The sequence below is a fragment of the Coccinella septempunctata genome, chromosome 3, assembly GCF_907165205.1.
Source record: "Coccinella septempunctata chromosome 3, icCocSept1.1, whole genome shotgun sequence".
Lineage (NCBI taxonomy): Eukaryota > Metazoa > Arthropoda > Insecta > Coleoptera > Coccinellidae > Coccinella > Coccinella septempunctata.
The window spans coordinates 5,009,338-5,028,671 of record NC_058191.1 but is presented as its reverse complement, the minus strand read 5'-3'; the positions used below and the strand labels follow the sequence as shown (position 1 = coordinate 5,028,671).

At 33.3% G+C, this 19,334-nt stretch overlaps 2 protein-coding genes across 4 annotated transcripts in view; both read left to right on the top strand.

Annotated features, from left to right (window-relative positions):
• LOC123310555 (proteoglycan 4) overlaps nt 1–5,027 on the top strand; it is a 266,769-nt gene extending 261,742 nt beyond the window's left edge. For 2 of the 3 annotated variants that reach the window (XM_044894071.1, XM_044894072.1), the window contains exons 8-11: nt 660–2,080; nt 2,852–3,014; nt 3,250–3,418; nt 4,026–5,027. In XM_044894071.1, the coding sequence (XP_044750006.1) occupies nt 660–2,080; nt 2,852–3,014; nt 3,250–3,418; nt 4,026–4,218 (1,946 nt within the window). In that variant the 3' untranslated portion in view covers nt 4,219–5,027. The remainder of the gene's footprint in view (nt 1–659; nt 2,081–2,851; nt 3,015–3,249; nt 3,419–4,025) is intronic. The other variant, XM_044894073.1, reaches the window with a different exon arrangement.
• Nucleotides 5,028–13,990: 8,963 nt separating this feature from the next.
• On the top strand, nt 13,991–17,680 carry LOC123310152. The gene is made up of 2 exons (XM_044893560.1): nt 13,991–14,386; nt 17,466–17,680. The coding sequence occupies exons 1-2, from the start codon at nt 14,293–14,295 to the stop codon at nt 17,546–17,548; spliced, it is 177 nt and encodes a 58-aa protein (XP_044749495.1). The 5' UTR covers nt 13,991–14,292; the 3' UTR covers nt 17,549–17,680.
• The last annotated feature ends 1,654 nt before the right edge of the window (nt 17,681–19,334 follow it).

Here is a 19,334-nt window from a genome sequence, read left to right as displayed (position 1 = left end):
GACCTACTTACATGAAAAACACTCTATATTACTAATTACTAACTGTTTTTTGTGAAATGATTTTTCTCTTTTAAAAAAGAACGCATCCGAAAATTTTGAAGTCGATGGGCATGCAAAATCCACTAATTTTCGTGAATTGCAAGCTTATCCTCCAGAATTTTTAAAATAAAGAACTTAATCTTCTATGAATAGTATAATAAAAGCTATTTTATAGCTAAAGAAGTGTTGTAATAAAGTGTCATCATTATTAAAAAATATTCTTAAAAACTCACAGAAGGTGCTCCGAAAGTGGATATGATGGAAATTTTGGGTCTACATTGCAAGTTCGAAATGAAAAATTAAAAGTGCATATCACTGATCAATTTTTGTTCCAAAGATGTAGTTATTCAGTAGAGAAAATTCGACTTATGCATTGTGTGTATGAAGATACTTCACTTCACACTTAGAACTGTTTCCTCAACACAACCTCCTTTACTCTGAATTTTGATTTTTTCGAGTGAGATTTCTAAATTTTTTGGAATTTTATCATATTTGTGAAAAATGTACAACGTTTTTCAAGTCCGATTAAGTAGACTGCATGTCCAAACTATTATTCAGTCTGCCCCTAAAAATCTGTTATCCTTATTGTAACATTGAATATTGATTTATGACATTTTCAGATGGAGCTTATCAAAATTGTCCTTGTCCCATGCAGTCGTGTCCAAAAAACGGACTTACTGGACCTCTTACTGGTGATAGTAAGAGGTCTAGTACCCTTCCTAAAGGCAACATGCCACCGTTGCCTCCTGTAGCCTTAGCTCTTCCAAAGGAGCCGACCAGTGACGGACCACCAAGTCCCGCTAGAGGATCAGCTGGGATGCCCCCTCCACCTTCTCCGGCGGGAGCTACTTACCAACAACAGCCTACGCCTCCCACAAAACAGGAAAGCATATCACCAGAAAATCAAATGCCAATCGAAAAGAAAAGGAAAGCCAGAGTTGGGAAAGCAATGGTCAGAAGTAATATGCAGAACACCATGTTGCTGATGTGTAACCCAAGCAATATTAATTGCGTTAAAAGGGAAATCGAAAGCCCTAAAGAGAAAGAAGTCATTATCGTGCCTGATAAAGAAGATGTTGCCTTAAATATTGAATCTAAAATCGTCACAAAATTAGAAACCCCATCTCCGCCACGCGTTGAGCCTGAAATCGTAACCATTCCTGAACCAGTGCAAACGGAACCTGTCGCGAAAATCGAAGAAAAACCGGTTGAAAATCCCAAGCAAGAAGAAACAATTCTCGAACCTGTCTTGAGTACCGTTGGCGAAAATGTCAAGGTCAAAAACATGAAGAGAAAACTATCCCTGAGCGTTGAAAGAAAAGAGGAGAACTCTACTAACCCTAAGAAACAGAAGACGGAAGTGAAAGTAAATGGTTCCTACAAAAATCTCATAAAGAGAAACACAAGTAGCGTTAAGATAAACAACGGTAAAAGAAAACTCATTCAGGAATCGAAATTACCTCATAATTTATTACCTAGAGCGACTGCTTTGCGAAGAAAGGCACAAAACAAACGTAAACTTTGTTCTTCCAAACAAACAGCTAACACCAACGCTAAAAAATCAAAGCAATCAAAATCAGCCTTATCAACGGAGAATAACACCAAGCAAAATTGTAAATCTGTCGAAGATGCACCACCTAAGGACCTGGTTGAAAGTAAAGAGAACATCAAACGTGGCTCCACTCAACCTGGCACCAAATCTAATCAAAAACAGGCTGCTAATGTGTTAGACAATCTTATTGCTAAGAACAACGTGGACAGGACGATTGAGTGTGTGATAAGTGATGCCATTAGGACAAGTACTGTATCTAAAAAGACTGAGAAGGTGAAAGAAGTTAAAGAACCGCCGGTGCCAACGTCTGTGACTGTGAAAAAAAGTACAAAGAAAACGTGTAGACAATTAACAACAAGTAGGAAGTCTAAAAGTAAAAATGTGACCGAAGTTGTCCCGACTAAACCGTTGAAATCTTTGAATTCGCTCAGATGGTCCAATGGTTGGAACTGGGAAGGAGATTCCTACGAAGCCAAAGTCTTCTTGAATGTGAGTCAAGTTTCACTTTTGTATATTTACATGAAAAGGTTAAATATCACTATCTCTCCTTAGCGTAACTAAAGTCTCCTTTTACGAGAATAGTCACTTTTAGTGTAAAACATACATAAACTAACTCACAAAAACGAAGCTTTAAAGGCACATTTCTCATGTCCCGATATTTTCTGCTCGAAGAGGTTACTTATCTAAGTGACCCTTTCAGGAGAAACTACTACTCAGGTTTTTGTCAATTAAAAGTAATTTTTCGTATGGGCTCTTGAATAAACTGCATTCCTGCATCAATCGTCTGAAATGTGTTGAGTTTTCAACGCTTTTTCAACATCTCTTGAAAAGCGTTGTTATTTTAACGTTTTTTCCACCTCCGTTGAAAAGGCGTTGCTATATTAACGCATTTTCAACCTCCGTTGAAAAAGCGTTATTATTTCAACGCGTTTTCAACCTCCATTTAAAATGTGTTGAAATGAAGGGATTCTGGTAATGGTTGAATGTTGTTCAATTGAAGCATTGCACTTAAAAACTTACATCACATTTTTCAACGTCTGTTTAAAATCGTTAAAAGTGAGCAATTAAATATCTGATGTTGTCATTCAGACAACAGCGCTTTTTCAACTATGCTCATATTCAGGTTCAAAAGTTGGAAAGTACATTTATAAACAGCGAAAATATACTATAGAGTAATATAATAAGGACTAGTTTTCATATTCACCACCCACATTTGCACATCAGGTTTGCGAGATTTGTTAATTAGGTTTTTTTTTTCAGAGTGACGAAACAACTGTAATCAGAAAATGCTATCCATCCATGAGGCACCATTCTGGTGACCTCATAGAAGTTAAGGACTGTGTTTTATTGAAGGCTGGTGCTAGAAGGAATGAGCTTCCATTTGTTGCAAAAATTGCAGCTCTATGGGAGAATCCTGAAGATGGTGAGTAACGAACAAATAAAAAATTAATAATATTTCAATTCCTTCTAAGTGACAACTAAGGCAAATATTTCAAACATTTCAGTTTGAAGAGATGAACGTACACATTATTAAAAATTGAAAAAAAAATAAGATCACAAATTACAATACTAACTATAAAAAAACGTAGTTAATGTAAAAACACGATATTTTTTGTGATTATTTGTTTTCTTATTATTATAACATAAATATTTCGCAGGTGAAATGATGATGTCGCTTCTTTGGTACTACAGACCAGAACACACCGAACAAGGCAGGGTACCAGCTGACCAACCAGATGAAGTATTTGCATCACGTCATAAAGACTCTAACAGTGTTGCTTGTATCGATGATAAATGTTATGTACTTACATTCAATGAATACTGCAGGTGAGATTAACATATCAGTAAAGCACTTAAGTGAAGTATGCAATTTCGAGCGCTTGTTCGGATTCTTAAGCAGACCGGTCATTCATTCAGTTACTGAACTCGCTCAGCACTGCTTGGCTTCCAGAAAAAAAGTCCCCCGATACAAACCGCCAAAATTTTGCACAAGTGATCGGATCGTTACTGACTTTCAACTCAATTTGATCAGTACTTCTTAAAAATTGAGAAGAAATATTTTATGATCCTATAACTCTGTAACCGTCGCAGATTTTGCCCATCAATGTACTTCACCGGCTTACATATCCTTCAAGCAGGATTCGAAAATTACAGACATCTGAGCAAAAATAATCTTTAGAAACAATCGCGCAAAAGTAGGCTAGAGTTGCAGTCAATATCAATATTTTATTATCCTTTAAAGATTTTCGTATCTATCTCACTTTTCAATCTCTGCATCTGTAACATATATCACTAACAATAATTTCAAAAATTCTCTGTTATGTAATGGAGACACTAAAAATTGACCTAAACTAAACACGATAAAAGCAGTCTCGGAATTCCTCATTTGATTGGCATTTATTGTATTTTCTTCATTTTATATTTGCTTCTTTAGGTACAGAAAGAGTTTGCGGCGGATAGAAGAAGGCATAGAAGAACAAATCTCTACCTGCATTCCAATATCCGAGTCATATCCAAGATCTCATCGGCAGCCACCTCAGAATATAAAAATATCCCCAGAAATGGTATTTTTCTGCAGAAGAGTATATGATTTCCGACAAAAAAGGATCATAAAGAATCCTTCATAACTTATTTTTCCACCAATTAAAGTAAATCTAATTTCTGTTGATATTTGTTATGTTATTTTATATATAATATTTATGATAAAATAATATATTATTACATTGTATAAAATTGCGTAAGATCTGGTTCTTCTTCAGGAGGATTATCGTCATATTCAAGATCTTTTTAACCCATCTGAAGTATTCAAATTCACTGTTCATAGCACATCTATCACGTTATTCCCATTTATCTTGATTATTTGATTTGAGAAACTTTTAAGACAAAGTTAATTTTCATTTTATACTTTTTATACTTGAAAAATATTATAACATGACAATAATCCAACTCAAAAAGTCTTCAGAAATAAATTGTGCTAAGTAAAAAATCAATCAAAATACAGATTAAGTTCAAGTTGATTAAAAAGATATATTGAAAAACCACCAATCAATGTCAACACAAAATGTCTTTCGGAGTTAAAAAATTTGATACAAATACATATTGTTGAATAAAAGAAAGGGAACATTGTAAAAAACTAATTATCAATAATGTTGTATAGAGTATAGAAGAGATTATATATTTAAACAAAAAAGCATTATTCGTATTTAATAAATAGCCTTTAGAGCATGTGTAAATGGGGTGTGCTTAATAGGTACTAGAAGTATCCGTCAATGTCGTCTTATACATTGTTTCGTGATTGATTAGCTCACTTTTCATCTATAAGCTATATTGAATGATAGTAGGAAAACACATTTTTTGGATGTACTCAGAATTGAGAATTAATTAATCTGATCCAAGCATATAAGTATATATATGTATATACATTTTTATTTTTTATTTAATTAAGTTTTGGTATTTCGATAAAAAATTTCAGTTTAGGATCGATTCATAGTTGAAATTATTAACTTTTTATTGATTAATTTATTTATTAATTTTGTGAATTTTCTACCATTGGTTCTCTTCGATAAAGAAGGAGAAGAGGAAAATCTATAACTCGAGTAAGATGACATGGACAATAACACCCAGATGATATAGAAAGTAGGCGCATTTAGGTTCACAAAAGGTGACCAGGTCAAGCAATTGCGTATCTTCTTGAACAATACTAAAGAAGCTTTGGACCTAACCTAGAACGAAACTAATTTCAAATCTGTCAAAAGTCAAGAAATATTATTGATGCGCAATCAGGAGCACTAACACAAATTTCAACCAATCAGATATGATTTTCACAAAGATAGAAATTTGGTCACCCAATTAAGGCTTGAAGAGCAGAGGCAGAATTTACGTTAATTTATAATTAATTCTGACCTTGACCTTGACATGATGAATTCGTTGTGAAATGTCTCTTCCCCAGTGGTAGAAGATTGTCGAAATTTTTGGATTAACTCAACTCCTGTGTTGACCTAATGAGTCTTAAAATTTTCGGGTCAATTTCTCCATACATTTGATATTTTTACTTTTGATTTAATATGTTGATGAAAAAAAAATTGTCATAACAAATTTAATTTTCATCTGAAGAATGTATTTTGGCATAAATGACTTCAGAAATGTATTTATCAACAATCAATTCTCTATGTTCGATTGTAATTCGACAAAAATATTCATTAGTATACTTACCTAGAATTTGCATAGAATTGGTATCAAGCTGAATAAAGAAATAAAAAATTAATGGAAAGTGGTTTTTCCATTTACCACCATCTTCAGTGAATTTAAACGAAATATTTATTTTTTAAAAAGTGCGGAATATGTCTGCCTTGTCCAGTCAAAGTGCGGGAAAGACACTGTTTTTCTTCATTTTAGTTCACTTGTTTCAGTTTATCACTTTCCCACACTGGTGTCACTTTCCACCAATAGTCGAGGAAAAATGCACTAATGTGGAAAAGTGATACAGGCGTAGAAAAAATAAATTTCATATCATAACATTTTTAGTTTCCATAAACTGAAAGGTATTATGTGGGATACAGGTTATATGCATTTTTCTTTTCAAAGATTTGTTTGAATGTACAATGAATTCTTATCTTTCATAATTAAAAATGTTTTGAGAATCTTAATTAATTTCATATTTATTTAGAAAAAATCTATCATTAATTTAAAGAGCAAATTCCAAGAAATGTGTTCCTACTAGTAGTGGCAAATTTGAACAAGCTGGCATAACTCAGTCAAATTGTATGCAGATATTACTGGTTTGTTTTTATTCTTTTGAAATGCTTAATTCTTATGGGGTATAAGCGTATTGGATAAATGTTATTACAAATTATGTCAATTGTTCTGGGAAGACAAAAACTACTTTTAATAACCATAATCTATATTTTTATCAGTATGAATGATATACATAGTGCCCATTACCCAATAAAGAATTGATTGATACCTTTTATATATTTGAAATTATATTAATTTAATTTATTATAAAACAACATAATATTGTATTGAATACTTTCTTTGTCATTCTGAAAGGTATTGTTTCATACGAAGGTATACTCTAGACTGGTGGGTTTACCTATACAGAAAAAATGGAAAAGATATCAAACATCAATATGGTGATAATGGTATATGACCATTAAACTCAATAAAGAATTACTCAGTTCAATGTATATGACCAGCTTGCCATTCAAGATGGCTGCAGAAGTATTTCTGTGATTGTTATCTTTTGCAATCAGTTATTCTTAAGTGAAAGATAAAAGGTGAACGAGTTATCCCTAAATATTGAATAATATAATTTAATTGAAGTTGTTGCACAATCCACAGGGATTATAAACTAATTCAAATCAGTTTATCCACCAGTCTTCAGAAACTTTCATTACCCCAATTGCAGCAGTAGTGGTATATTAGCATTGATTATTACTGTTAGTACAAATATAATTTTTTCAGTGTATCAAAATAATTGTTTTATTGAATTTGTGCAGAAGTTGCATCACTGAGGTCTGATGATTTGAGTTGATAGTTGATTGTAAAAATATCTACCAGCATTTCAACATTTTACTTTTATAATTAAGTATTGATTTTTGAACTAAGTCGTATTTGTAGTTTTGTTATGTATTCACTACAGTAAATGGATTATGTATCTAGTTATTTTTCTTCAGCATATTTTATAAATTTTAATATATTTGTACAGCTTTTGGAACCTTATAAGTAGTTAATTTTTAGCCAAAGTTAATCTTTACTTTTATTTATATTTATTGTGTTTCATATTAATATATTTGTATTTGTAATTGATTGTGGTTGATTTTTTTCATCTTAAATTATCTTTCATCCCTAAATAACCTAATGTAATAGTTTTCCCATGAAAATCGTTTCTATCATTTTATGTCTTGTACTTAACATAATTAATTCACATTCAAGCTTGCCTAGGAGTTGCTGAATAATTTTAAAAATTGATCATAATTCACTCTCCAGTTTTTTCACCCATGAAATCAGTAAAATGAAAAAATTTTTCGAAAATTTCTTCGTACTTCTACAACATTAATATATTCATTATCGGATATAATAAACTCCGTAGTCTTCCTCTGATCTCCAGTTATTCCTTGTAGGTTTTCTTTCGTTTGGTTTGTCCGAAAACATTTTATTATTTCAAATTTCCGTAATTTTTATAATGTCAGATTATTGAAAATGGAAACTTTTGGATTGCCGAATTGTTCACATTATTTTTTAGTAACTTACAAGATTTTATGAAATGGGTCATTTCGATACCAACTGACAAAAGAGACTTAGGACACAAGTGTAAAAAAGAGAATAACACTTCGAAATCTCACCAATAAAATTCGTCTAAATTATTCACGAATCTTTTCATAATGGGCATCACAATCTTCTTATTAGAACATTCCAACAATCGTGGTAAAAATGGGATGAAATGGGGAAACATCATAGCTATACAACAATTATAATTCTCACAAAAGTAACCTGATGCATCTAATCCGATGAACTTGGTACTGAGCCATTCATTGTCCTGCCCTATGTTTATGTTTTGTTTACTTTTTGCGGCACACAGTCCCGCACTTGAAATTCAATTAAATTTTGTCGAGCTTCTAGGGTTGCGTTCAAAAACTTACTCCGAGAGTAGGGTATGAGTATGGCCATGCTCAGAGAGCATACTCTGAGGAACTAAAAGTACGTTTGTGAACGCTTCGAGTAATCAGAGCTTACTCCATGGCTTGCTCAGAGTAAGTTGGTGGGTTGTATCTCCGCCATCTTGAATATTTTATATAGACATCAATTTTCGGTTAAACGACTTATGTATTTTGATGAGTTCTACCTTCTGTCAAAAATAGCCTCACCTTTGAAAACACCCTGTATAGTCTTGAAAACATATAAATCGTACATGTCGGTGCACGAAAATAGTATTGACCAAAGTGCGTATTGCCTATCCCGTGTAGGTACAGTTAGTTGACGTCATACCAGGCCCAAAAAGCACCGTTTTCACCACCAATCTTTAAATTTTAAGGGTTTTTTCAACGTAAGAAGACGGAGCCAACTTTTTCCATCGAAAAAACTTGCCGATAGCTACTCAGAAATGCAGTCAAGTGTAAAGTGCAACGTTTTTCGGTGAAAATTAATTAAAGTGAAGCATTGAGATTGAATACTCAAAGGTTGAAGGTTGAAGGAGAAATACTATAAATAAGGCTCATTTTTTGTGTCATTAGTATGACTGGTATGGAATGTCCAATCTAGAAGGAAAAATTTCCGACTGCACATATAAATGAATCAGTATAATTTTCTTCAATTATAGAGGTGAAAAATTAGCCATATCATTCAGTATTAAACTCAATGGTCATATGGAAGAAATCGAACACCTGATAATAACAAAAATTAATGACAAGCATTATTTCAATCAGCTAATAATTATTTTTAATGATGAATCTGTCAGTTTATCTTCCAGCTTCATGCCATTTTGTTTCAATTTTGGTGATCAGTTTTAAATTATTTTTCAGCGCAACGTAAGACGGTAATAAGGGCTATTTGGTATGACGGTATGAGAAACCAAAGAGAGGTTGACTTTGCGGTGGAAACAGTTGCATTAGATTATACAAAGTGGCCCAGAAGTCGACGTCAAGCCGGAATCTGGTAACGGGCTAAGTCATAGTACTAGTCATCAGATAAATATTAAAAAAATCGTCGTGTATTTTTCAAATTATATTGCATTTTTTATTATTCTAGAAAATGCACAATCTGTGATGATTTTTGGAATCCTGCTACAATTTCTTACCTTTTTCAATATTTATTTTTTCTTTGTTATCATGAATAGTGCTTCTGTAACCTATATGGAGGGAAGTCATACCTGTAATCCTCAATTCTAAGTCAATTGCGCCAACTTGGAAAATAATATGCCTCTTATTGCCGAACCAAGTATTCAAAATTAATATTTCGCACAACTTTAAAACTGTCTGTACTGATGAAAAACTGTAGAAAATCATCACAGGCTGTGCCCCCGAATGAAATAAAGTGCAACATAGTATGAAAAATACACAACTTAGATTTTTTCCATATTTTCAAGATGACTATTATGACTCAACTTGTCACCTGATTCCGGTTTGTCGTCGATTTTTCTGTGACGCCTGTATATTTGTATATATTGTATATATGATTTCAGTCCATATACAGTTTTATTCTTCATCAATTATAACGACCTAGTTTTAAAATCACAATTAAATATAGATCATATACCAAAATGTGTGCACTAGATTTCTTTAATTTACTTTTTTTCTGAATTTGTTGATGCAAGCTATGCTTTTGTGTCACAAAAAATACCTACGTCAAGAAGCTATAATAGAATAACACAAGATATGAATAAGTCATTTTTGTGATGCATTATCAGAATTTGCGCTACGAAATTTTGTCTTTTATCGGAGGCTCGTTTTCAGCTCTTGTAGGTACGTTACCGCTTTCAATAAGCTTTTAGAATCAAGCGCGAAAATATAAAATCGTGAAAATTCTCTGTATATTTCCCCTTTTTTTTGTACATTTTCAGACATGAAGTGACGGTCGTGACGCCCGTGACGAATAAAACATCTGACCTTCCGTCCACCTTAGAGGCTTCTTCTCACAAAAAAATTGGCACAAAATCGAATACCAGTTTGAAATTGCGGTTGTTGTCACTATCGTGCCGTATTAAACTCAATGCAGAGTTGTTAATATTTACTGTAATCAAAATGAAGATATTCTCCAAATCCCATCGCAAATGATACATACAGGTGATTCATAACTATTGGGACATAGGCTAAGAGCAGATTGTTTGGACCAAATATGGCGATAGGACCAAATATACCTCAATAAAATATTGCTGTGGCAAAAGATAGAGGGCGTTAAAGTTGAATTTTTTATAATGGGACAGACTAATATTTTCTTCGAAGTTCGAAAGCCCTTTATTAAAAGAATTAGAAAAGGCATAGAAGTCGGAGGAGGCCACGTAGAACATTTAATTTAAGTTTATTCTTTTTATGTTACATTGTTATTTATTATGCTTTATCGTCGAAATAAATAAATAAAATAAATAAATCGTTACTTCAAATCCCCTTCAGATGCTCTGAACTGTTCAATTGTGTTTTTCTTGAAAACGGATAAAAAAATATACAGTGAAATTATTAGCAAAAAACGAAAAAAAATCAACTTTAACGCCCTCTATCTTTTTCCACAGCAATATTTTATTGAGGTATATTTTGTCCTATCGCCATATTTTGGTCCAAACAATCTGCCCTTAGCCTTTGTCCCAATAGTCATGAATCACCCTGTACATGTGTAATTGGTAATATCGGTTTTGAATGCCTTGATATTATTTACATACTTCAAACAATTTAAACATTGCTTAGAAAAATATCCATTACCTGCTTCATTACTCCATTGAAACTATGGTCCGAAATCATTTCTAAACATCTTGAGCCCCCTCTTGCCCTCTTCTATTGTTGTGAAAGAATCATCTGAACATATTGTTACGTCCAGATGAGCACCTGATGAGCAGTAAACAAACAAACAACCACAAGTGACATACAAAAAGATTTATCTTCAATAGAAGACCATGAACAGTGTTATAGGTATATACAGGGTGTTCCTAAATTGAACGTACAAACGAAAAGGGGAGATTCCTTAAGTGAGTTTAAGAAAAAAAAGTCTCATAAACATGGGGTCGCAAACGTTTCGTTTCCGAGATACAGAGTGTTGAAGTTTGAATTTTTTTCAAGTTTTTTTCTCATAGTATCTACATTTCACAAGATATTCAACTGAAATTTGGCATAGATATTACATTTTAGAGTGACATGGCAATTTCGATAGAAGATCTACAGGGTGATATTTTTTCTGGAACACTGCCACCTGTTCTTCTGCAGAACTTTTTTTTGGCGAGCAACTGTTAATTTCAAAAAATGTAAAAAGAAGCTTTGTTCTTATACTAAACTTTTCGGTCTCTTGTAGTTTTGTCGTATCTACCAACGATTTCGAGAAAAAAAATTTTGAACGATTGAAAAAAATTCAAACTTCAACACTCTGTATCTCGAAAAGGAAACGTTTGCGACCCCATGTTTATGGGACTTTTTTTTCTTAAACTCACTTAAGGAATCTCCCCTTTTCGTTTGTACGTTCAATTTAGGAACACCCTGTATGTATAAATGTATACAATATTAGAAACTAGGCCGTTGCCTAAGGGCGGCAAATTTCAAAACAAAAAGATTCTATGAATGAAAAAATCATGAAATTATACCTTTTTTTGTATGAATAATTAATTTTACATATTTTCAATAAGAAAAGAGTTACTCTACTCTACTATAAAGCCAGAAGATGCGTAATTTGAACTCTTGTTACTACGTTAGTTCAAATGATCAAATGTAAGTTGTTGGCGAATTCAAACCTCCTTTGGCAGCTGAATCACCGACCTACTAAAACAAAAGTAACATCTTGAGAACTATAAGACTTAAGTCTTAAGTCTAATTAGAGAAAAATCTTCAAGGACCCCCGATCTCATTTTTCGAAATAATTATATATATCAGAAAGCAGATCCAGGGCTATCGCTATAGAGGAGGAAGGGGGAGAGGAAGCCTGCCTCCATGGAGGACATTCGAAAGGGTGCTAAATTGACCGCGGGGGTCCAGAATCATATTATAACAAATACAGTGACAAACTGCCGGCCTCGCATATTGTTGTATCTCAATTTAAAGTTGAAAACGTATACAAGGTGTTGTCTGTGAACAAATGCGAAGGACTTAGGGAGATGATTCCTCGAAGAAAATGAGCAGGGGTAGTTTCTATAAAAATTTTTCGAAATCGACCTCCCTTCCAAGATATAGACAGCCTTTGGAAGGCGATGACGGGTTGACAGTTTATAATTTTTTTACGGGTTCTAAAAAAAACTGAGTTATAAAACTATACATAAAATGAAGCACTAAGTGGATGTTACTCACTCACACAATTTTTTTAGATCTCATAACTTTATTATTAGGTTAGGGGTTGAAAATATCAACCAATTAGGTTTTCGAAGAATAAAATTATTTTATGGTTGTTTGTTTTGTTTTTTGTAGTGTTTTTTAGAACTCGCAAGAAAAAATTAAACACTGCCAACACGTCATCGCCTTCCAAAGGCTGTATCTTGGAAAGGGGGGTTGGTTTCGAAAAAAATTTGTAGGAACTATCCCTGCTTATTTTCATCGAGGAATTATCTCCCTAAGTCCTTCCCCATTTGTTTACAGACACCCTGTATTCAATTTATATGAACTCCCCAGCTATCCTTAAGATCTTTCAATAAATAAACAAAAAAAATATTAACTTTGAATCCTCATATAAATTTATCAACGAACCTATATTTTGTATGTATGTCATTCCAAATTTCTTGGAGTGGAGAACATGTAGAATATAGGTAAACCTATATGAGAAGGGCGGTAAACTGCTATTGGCCTAGGAGAGCAAATATGTCTTATCCGGCCCAGGCTATGGAATTTTTAAATTTCACATTAATTGTCAAAATTTCATTGCACACCTGCCGAAGAATCTTTCTCAACGTAATATGAGTAATTATACTGAAGCATGTATATAGGCATAAACCTTTTGAATTGTGCTTAATAAGTCTAAGAATGCAGTTATTTCGATAATGAGTTCGAAAATTTGCAGGTAGGTACAACATTCCTTTGGGTACTATCAAAATGAATTTCTCTATATTAAATTTCACCGATGACGCGATGACGAGCCCTATTTTTCAGAAAACTTCTCTTCGTTATTCCTAGCAGTAATTTCACTTCAACTTGGGGGCAAAACAAAACTCTTTCTAAAAAATGCGTTGTTTCATTGTCATGTTTTGAGAGTCGGGCAACTAGGGGGTAGGTAACCTCTGCGCCCTTCTAAGGGCGACGCCCATGCCTGCTGAAAATGATATTCTGGTAGTGAAACATCTGACATTTTTATGAAGAGATTTTGCTTTTAGTGAAAATCATATCATTTTGATTGTAAAAGTTGTATTATAGGCAGTATTGGGCACATTCAGCATTCAAAAAATAGTGCAACAATTGCGAATGTCAAAAAAAATATTTGTTTTTACACTATCATAGTTGGAGGAAAACATTTTCTCAAAAATTAGAGCAGATATTTGAAAATGTTGCATATCAAAAATATCATGGATTCTTAGGACAGTATCCTAAAATGATAATAATATGCATCACTAACAGAATGATCCTGAAATTTGATGACTGAATTGGCAACGGATAACACCATAATTTGAATTTGGCGCGTACTGCGTCAATCAGGTGATTCAATACATAGTTGCTAAGGACGAACTAGAGATGCCGCAGTAGGTTCTAGGCAAATGATCGAATGCGGGAATCGGGAATCTCCGTCGAAATTGAGAGCTGAATGATTGGTCCCGACGCCGCCCGAGCGGGTCAATGTATAATGGGAATCGAGAGAATGGACGAAGCTCCTCGCAAATGAAAAATGGTTCAAAGACTGCGTTGATTATCAAATATGAGGTGTTTTTGTGTATTGTAAGTGTTGATGAACATTGGTGCGCGATTGCCGGACTATTTTAGTCTTTAAATGTTATTTTAAACCAGGGACGAAGTGTTCGTGGATAAGAAGGGTGTCATCGAGAAATGTGATAGGTCTACGAGGTTTTTTGAGTTAGAGAATTAATTAAAAATATGAGTGGACGCCCCAGAACAACGTCTTTTGCCGAGGGCAACAAGCAACCCCTTAATCCTCCAATAGGCGGTATGAAGATAAGCAGTATAAGTAGTAAGTACTCAATCTAGTGACCCATTGTATGACGTTGCAGAGCTGGAGCACTTTATGACGTTCAACATGGCTGCTATGCTCTAGCTCTCAGACTCAGAGCTTGTCGGTTATTTCATACTCGACTCCTAGTTTATATGAAAATCTAGGTCTTTATCACCTGTCTATTGGTTATCGATTACCTGGGATACTTCAATCTCATTTACATCATCACAGATCTATGTGGGATCATTGCACCTGATTCACTGTCAAAGGCGTTACATTTTCTTATAATTTCGATTTAATTTCTTTCATGAGATCATACAAGAGTATACAGAAAAGTTTGAGAAAATTAAGGTGTGCCATCTTCCCTTTAAACCTCTTGGGCTCGAAGAGTGTTCTATTTCTGTCGACCTTAGGGAACACCCCCTTGGCTGTTAAAATCCAATATTATATCAACCAGTTTTTTCAGTTGAAATTATCCTAATGATGTAATTTTTAGTCTCTAATCGATAATGATTGTTTGCCTGCATTTCTAGTTTCAGTCATTTACATGTTTTAAAAGGCATGACTGTCAAACTGTGGTAAATTTGGTTGATTCCTGTATCACACTCTTGTCAAGTTCTTTCGATTTAATTTGTAATTCACCTTGGTAATCATTGACCCAGTTATTCTGACTAGATACGATAATCTTTTTTGAATTCGATCTGCCTTTTATTGAAAGAATTTTGTGGATGGATCTATTCGATATTTGAATCTTTACATTAATGCTCTATTTCCAAAGACTTATCTTAAGAACAAAGAATATTGAAGATAATGAATTTGTTTAAATAATCATATCTACAATATATTTATCTTTAGGAATAATGTGTTACGAAAATTTATATCGTTACTACGCCTAATCCTGAACTATCTGTTATTTCAAAAGATTATTTATTCCTTCACTTTTGGTTCAAGACTTTATCAATAATATCATACAAATTTTGCTGTCAATTATTGATTTGATTTGTGTTATATTTCGATATGGCTAAGTTGCAGTTGATATTTCTATTATGAATCTCATTGACAGATACTGAGGAATCAGTCATTTTTTTCATCATGTTCTGTCACTTTTTCTATTGTAGGGCTAACAAACTCCATTCCCTTTCAGCTATAAATAGCAACATATGTTGCAGGGGTGTTAGATTTTGGTCTAGAAATAAGTATCGCTTCTTCCGAGGATTCTTCTACCTGCTTCAATATATGTATCTGGTAGTTGATTACTATTTCTTCCAAAACTTGATACCCCTTGGTTTGAACCGAAGTTCGAACATTTTTTATAAGCCTTGTGTACTAAGCACAAAAACATACAATTCCTCTATGGTTCAGTACACCGTCTACAGGAGTAAGTCGTGACAGAAAACCGAGAAAACATTCTTCAAGTCGTCCAGCGTTAAAAAACTATGGAATTTGGTTGATTGTTGACGTTTTGTATTTCAAATTGCAACACGAAACGTCAACTGTCAAAATTCCATAGCCCACTTGACGAATATTTCGGACACATAGGTGAATGCTTGAAGGCAGGCTTTAATGCTTCTCAGTACGTCACTGAAATGTCTCTAACATAAATAAATAGTTCAAAAAAAATCCAATTGATTTAAATGGTGCGAAAGCTAATTGAAGAAGCAGTCCAGCAATTCTTAAATTTTAATTTTTTCAGTTTCACATAAAAAACTAATAACAGATCAAGACATTCAGATGTAGGTCTTGCTGAGGGTCTTGCAGTTAACTTTTCTACTATTTCTTGAGCACAATTTGATAATTGATGCTTTCAGCTTGAAGAAGTCTTCTCCTTTGTGTATTGGAGAGATATTTGGGAACCTTATCGCAAATCTCACAGTTTATGATGAATCTGAGAACTTATTGGAGAAATTTTATCAACAACAAGCAAAGTTCTTGTTCTAAAAAATATCCCACGAAAGATTCAATAAAGTTTTGGCCTCTATTCGTATTTTTCTAGGTGTAGGGCTCGGTGTAGGGTATTGAGGACCTTTTTCCACAGGAAATATTCCTTGAGTACATTATGTAGGTATAATTTTAAATAATGAATGTTGGTTTATATTTTGCAGGTGTAATACTGTACAAGCATTCTTCCAGCCTTTTCAAGATTTACACGTTATAGACGAAGACGCAAAAATAGATCGAGAAATGAAATAAGGGTGTCGACAAGCAAAGCGAAGTATAAATTGGTAATCAGTCATTATGAAAGGAGAAATATAATATGTGAATCAGCTAAGTCCGGTTCTCCTACTGGCTAGAATTACCAGGAAGTTTTTCTGTGGGATATTCGTGATTTTAAGTAACTGAAAACGCTGCAGATTTCATACTAGTTCCCATTTCCATTGCCTTCATATTATTGCAAATAAAAAATTACAAAATCTTTTTTATTTACTTGAATTTTAGTTGATTTAGATTTTTTCACGTTCAATCTCAGCTAATTGTGGTTCTGCTATCAAATTGAGTAGATCCGAAAGCAAAGTTGGATGGTTGTCGGATGGTACTGGGTTTTTGTACCAAATTCTATCGAGTCACCTCCACAAGCCTGGACGCAGGATATTTTCTCATTCTTTCTTCGAAATCAGGATGTCCCAATACTGAGGGCATTGCAGGGATATTCATATTTTTTTGTTCTCGGTCGGTTCCAAAGTTTATTCCTGGAAATAATGAACCAAAATCACAATTTGATGTTTATGAAACTTATCTATTAGAAAAAAAATCATATAATTTTTGATGGGAACTTCTTTCGCTTGTATAATTCTAGTTAAATTATGAAACATAAGTAACGAACGTTCGATAAAATGCATAATCGAGAAGGCTATGAAATTTTGGCATTCCATGTTTTTCTTTTGTCGAGTAGAGCTTGAACCCTAACATTTTGAGGTTATCTTACAGGTTAAGTAGGAAAAACTATAAAGAAAATCAAATTATCAAATAACACAGATTTAATTTTCAATATTTAGGTACTTGTTCGGTTATTTTCCATCACAATATCAGAAATACTCTTTCAATATTTACCTGCGGATTCATTATTTATTCTACCGAATTTTGTTGAATTTTCATTAAGGCAAACTGGTTTACCTTCACCGATGTCCGACCTTCAACTCACCTGAAGATGCTACTGTCATAACGAAACACGTGCACGCTTGAAGCAAACACTACGTCAAGTCGGCCAATTCATCATAATTGAAAAATTTGAATAGCTACAATGAACTATGTATTCGAAAACTTGATGTTGAGCACCCCATGACTTTTAAACAATAAATTAACATCTTTGTAATACATGCCTTTTTATTCATAACTTACTAGAAATGTTTCAGTTATAATAAGCTTGTGGCTTTAAAATAAAAAACTGAATTGAATGATTTTCACCACTAAGTACACTCCTTATCATCTTCAGATCGACGAAGTTGAACCATTTCAATTCACATATGAAAAACAACAGTTCATGCGTGAAATTTTCCAAGAAAATGAAAACATACGAATTTTTTTTTTCATACCAAAAACTCAAAGGGGAGCGGGGCATTTTTAATCAATCACCCTCTACGGCCTCTACACCTAATACCGGAAAATTTCAGAAATGAAAAATATCAGGAAATATCAGAAGTATTTTTTCCTCGATTTTTTCATTAGGTATACAGGGCGGTTAATTATGAATGTCTCCCCCCTTTACTTACTTGTGGCATAGTGTAGACAAAACATGTCGGAAATATTTCCAATATTATTATATTATAATGGTTGTAATTATTGTTCAATTTTTATTTTCAAATGGGCTGTACTGTTCAATGTACTGAGCAATGCTTATGTTCATAAATAAATAAATTAATAAATTAAATAAATAAACCGATAAACGTGGAGTAATATACAATATACAGGGTTGGGCATTAGTTTGGAATAAAATTAATATTTCTTCAACCAATAACTCAAAATGGAAACTCTGAAGCCAGTCAATTGATATTTAATTAACCTCATTTTCTGGCAATTAAATTGAGAGTTTTTCTTTTTCAAATAAAACATGTGTAGGCTTGTTGGGAAACTTGTTGGAAAACTCGTGGAAAACTCATTATAAAGGTAATCCCACCATATTTTTTTTTTAATTCTGTGGTTATCAAAAGCAAGTTTCGAAATTAATATACCGGGTGGCCCAACCTAGACGCCGCGCTCATGTTGCGGGAGTTAATAAAGATATTTTGAAAATCTTTTCTTGTGGTGTGTAGGGTGTTCAAAAGCACAATTTTAAATTCTTGTCATATATACAGGGTCTTCGAAAACAAAGATATAGACCAAAGTTACACTTTTTCAAATGTAACACCCTATATTTGACCTCAAAAATGGAATGGCAAGCTGAAATTATGATGAGTTCCGCATATCACTTTATACCTTAGAAGCACCTTTTACGAGATAATGGAGAAAAATTGAAAATATGGAGTTTTTTTAAATAGCAATTACTGAAGGAGCTAGTTAACCGAGCGATATAGACAGTATTTTTTCGAGTAGACAAGTTAGCTACTCCTACACATAAAAAAATCTCAACTCTGGAATATACCTATACAGAGTGACCATAATCAATTCTCAAACATCAACTACAAATAATCGTCAAAAATAACTGCTGAGAAACTATCAGGTTTAGTTAAATTTCAACTCTGGAATATACAGAGTGAGACAGATAATCGTCAAAAACACTTATTTCAAATGGCCAGTGGCGGCTCGTGATCTAGTTCACTAGGGGGCTACTTTTAGAATAATAATAAAAATATGAAATTTTAAAACAAGTTTTCCGCAAAATTTGATGCAATTTATAATTCTTTTTAAAACATACCTGTTCTTATCTACTTGCTCGTTGTGCTTAATAATATTATTCCGGTAAGCTGAATCTAATTGAGCAGCGATATTAGTCGTAACCAGAAAAGCTAATTCTGTCGAACAATTTACATGC

Bases quoted from the DNA above. Each gene is read 5' to 3' on its own strand.
- LOC123310152 (XM_044893560.1), top strand. From the start codon at position 14,293: ATGAGTGGACGCCCCAGAACAACGTCTTTTGCCGAGGGCAACAAGCAA. The intron at 14,387-17,465 runs GTAAGTACTCAA...ATTTTCATTAAG, and splicing joins GAAGATAAGCAGTATAAGTA to GCAAACTGGTTTACCTTCAC.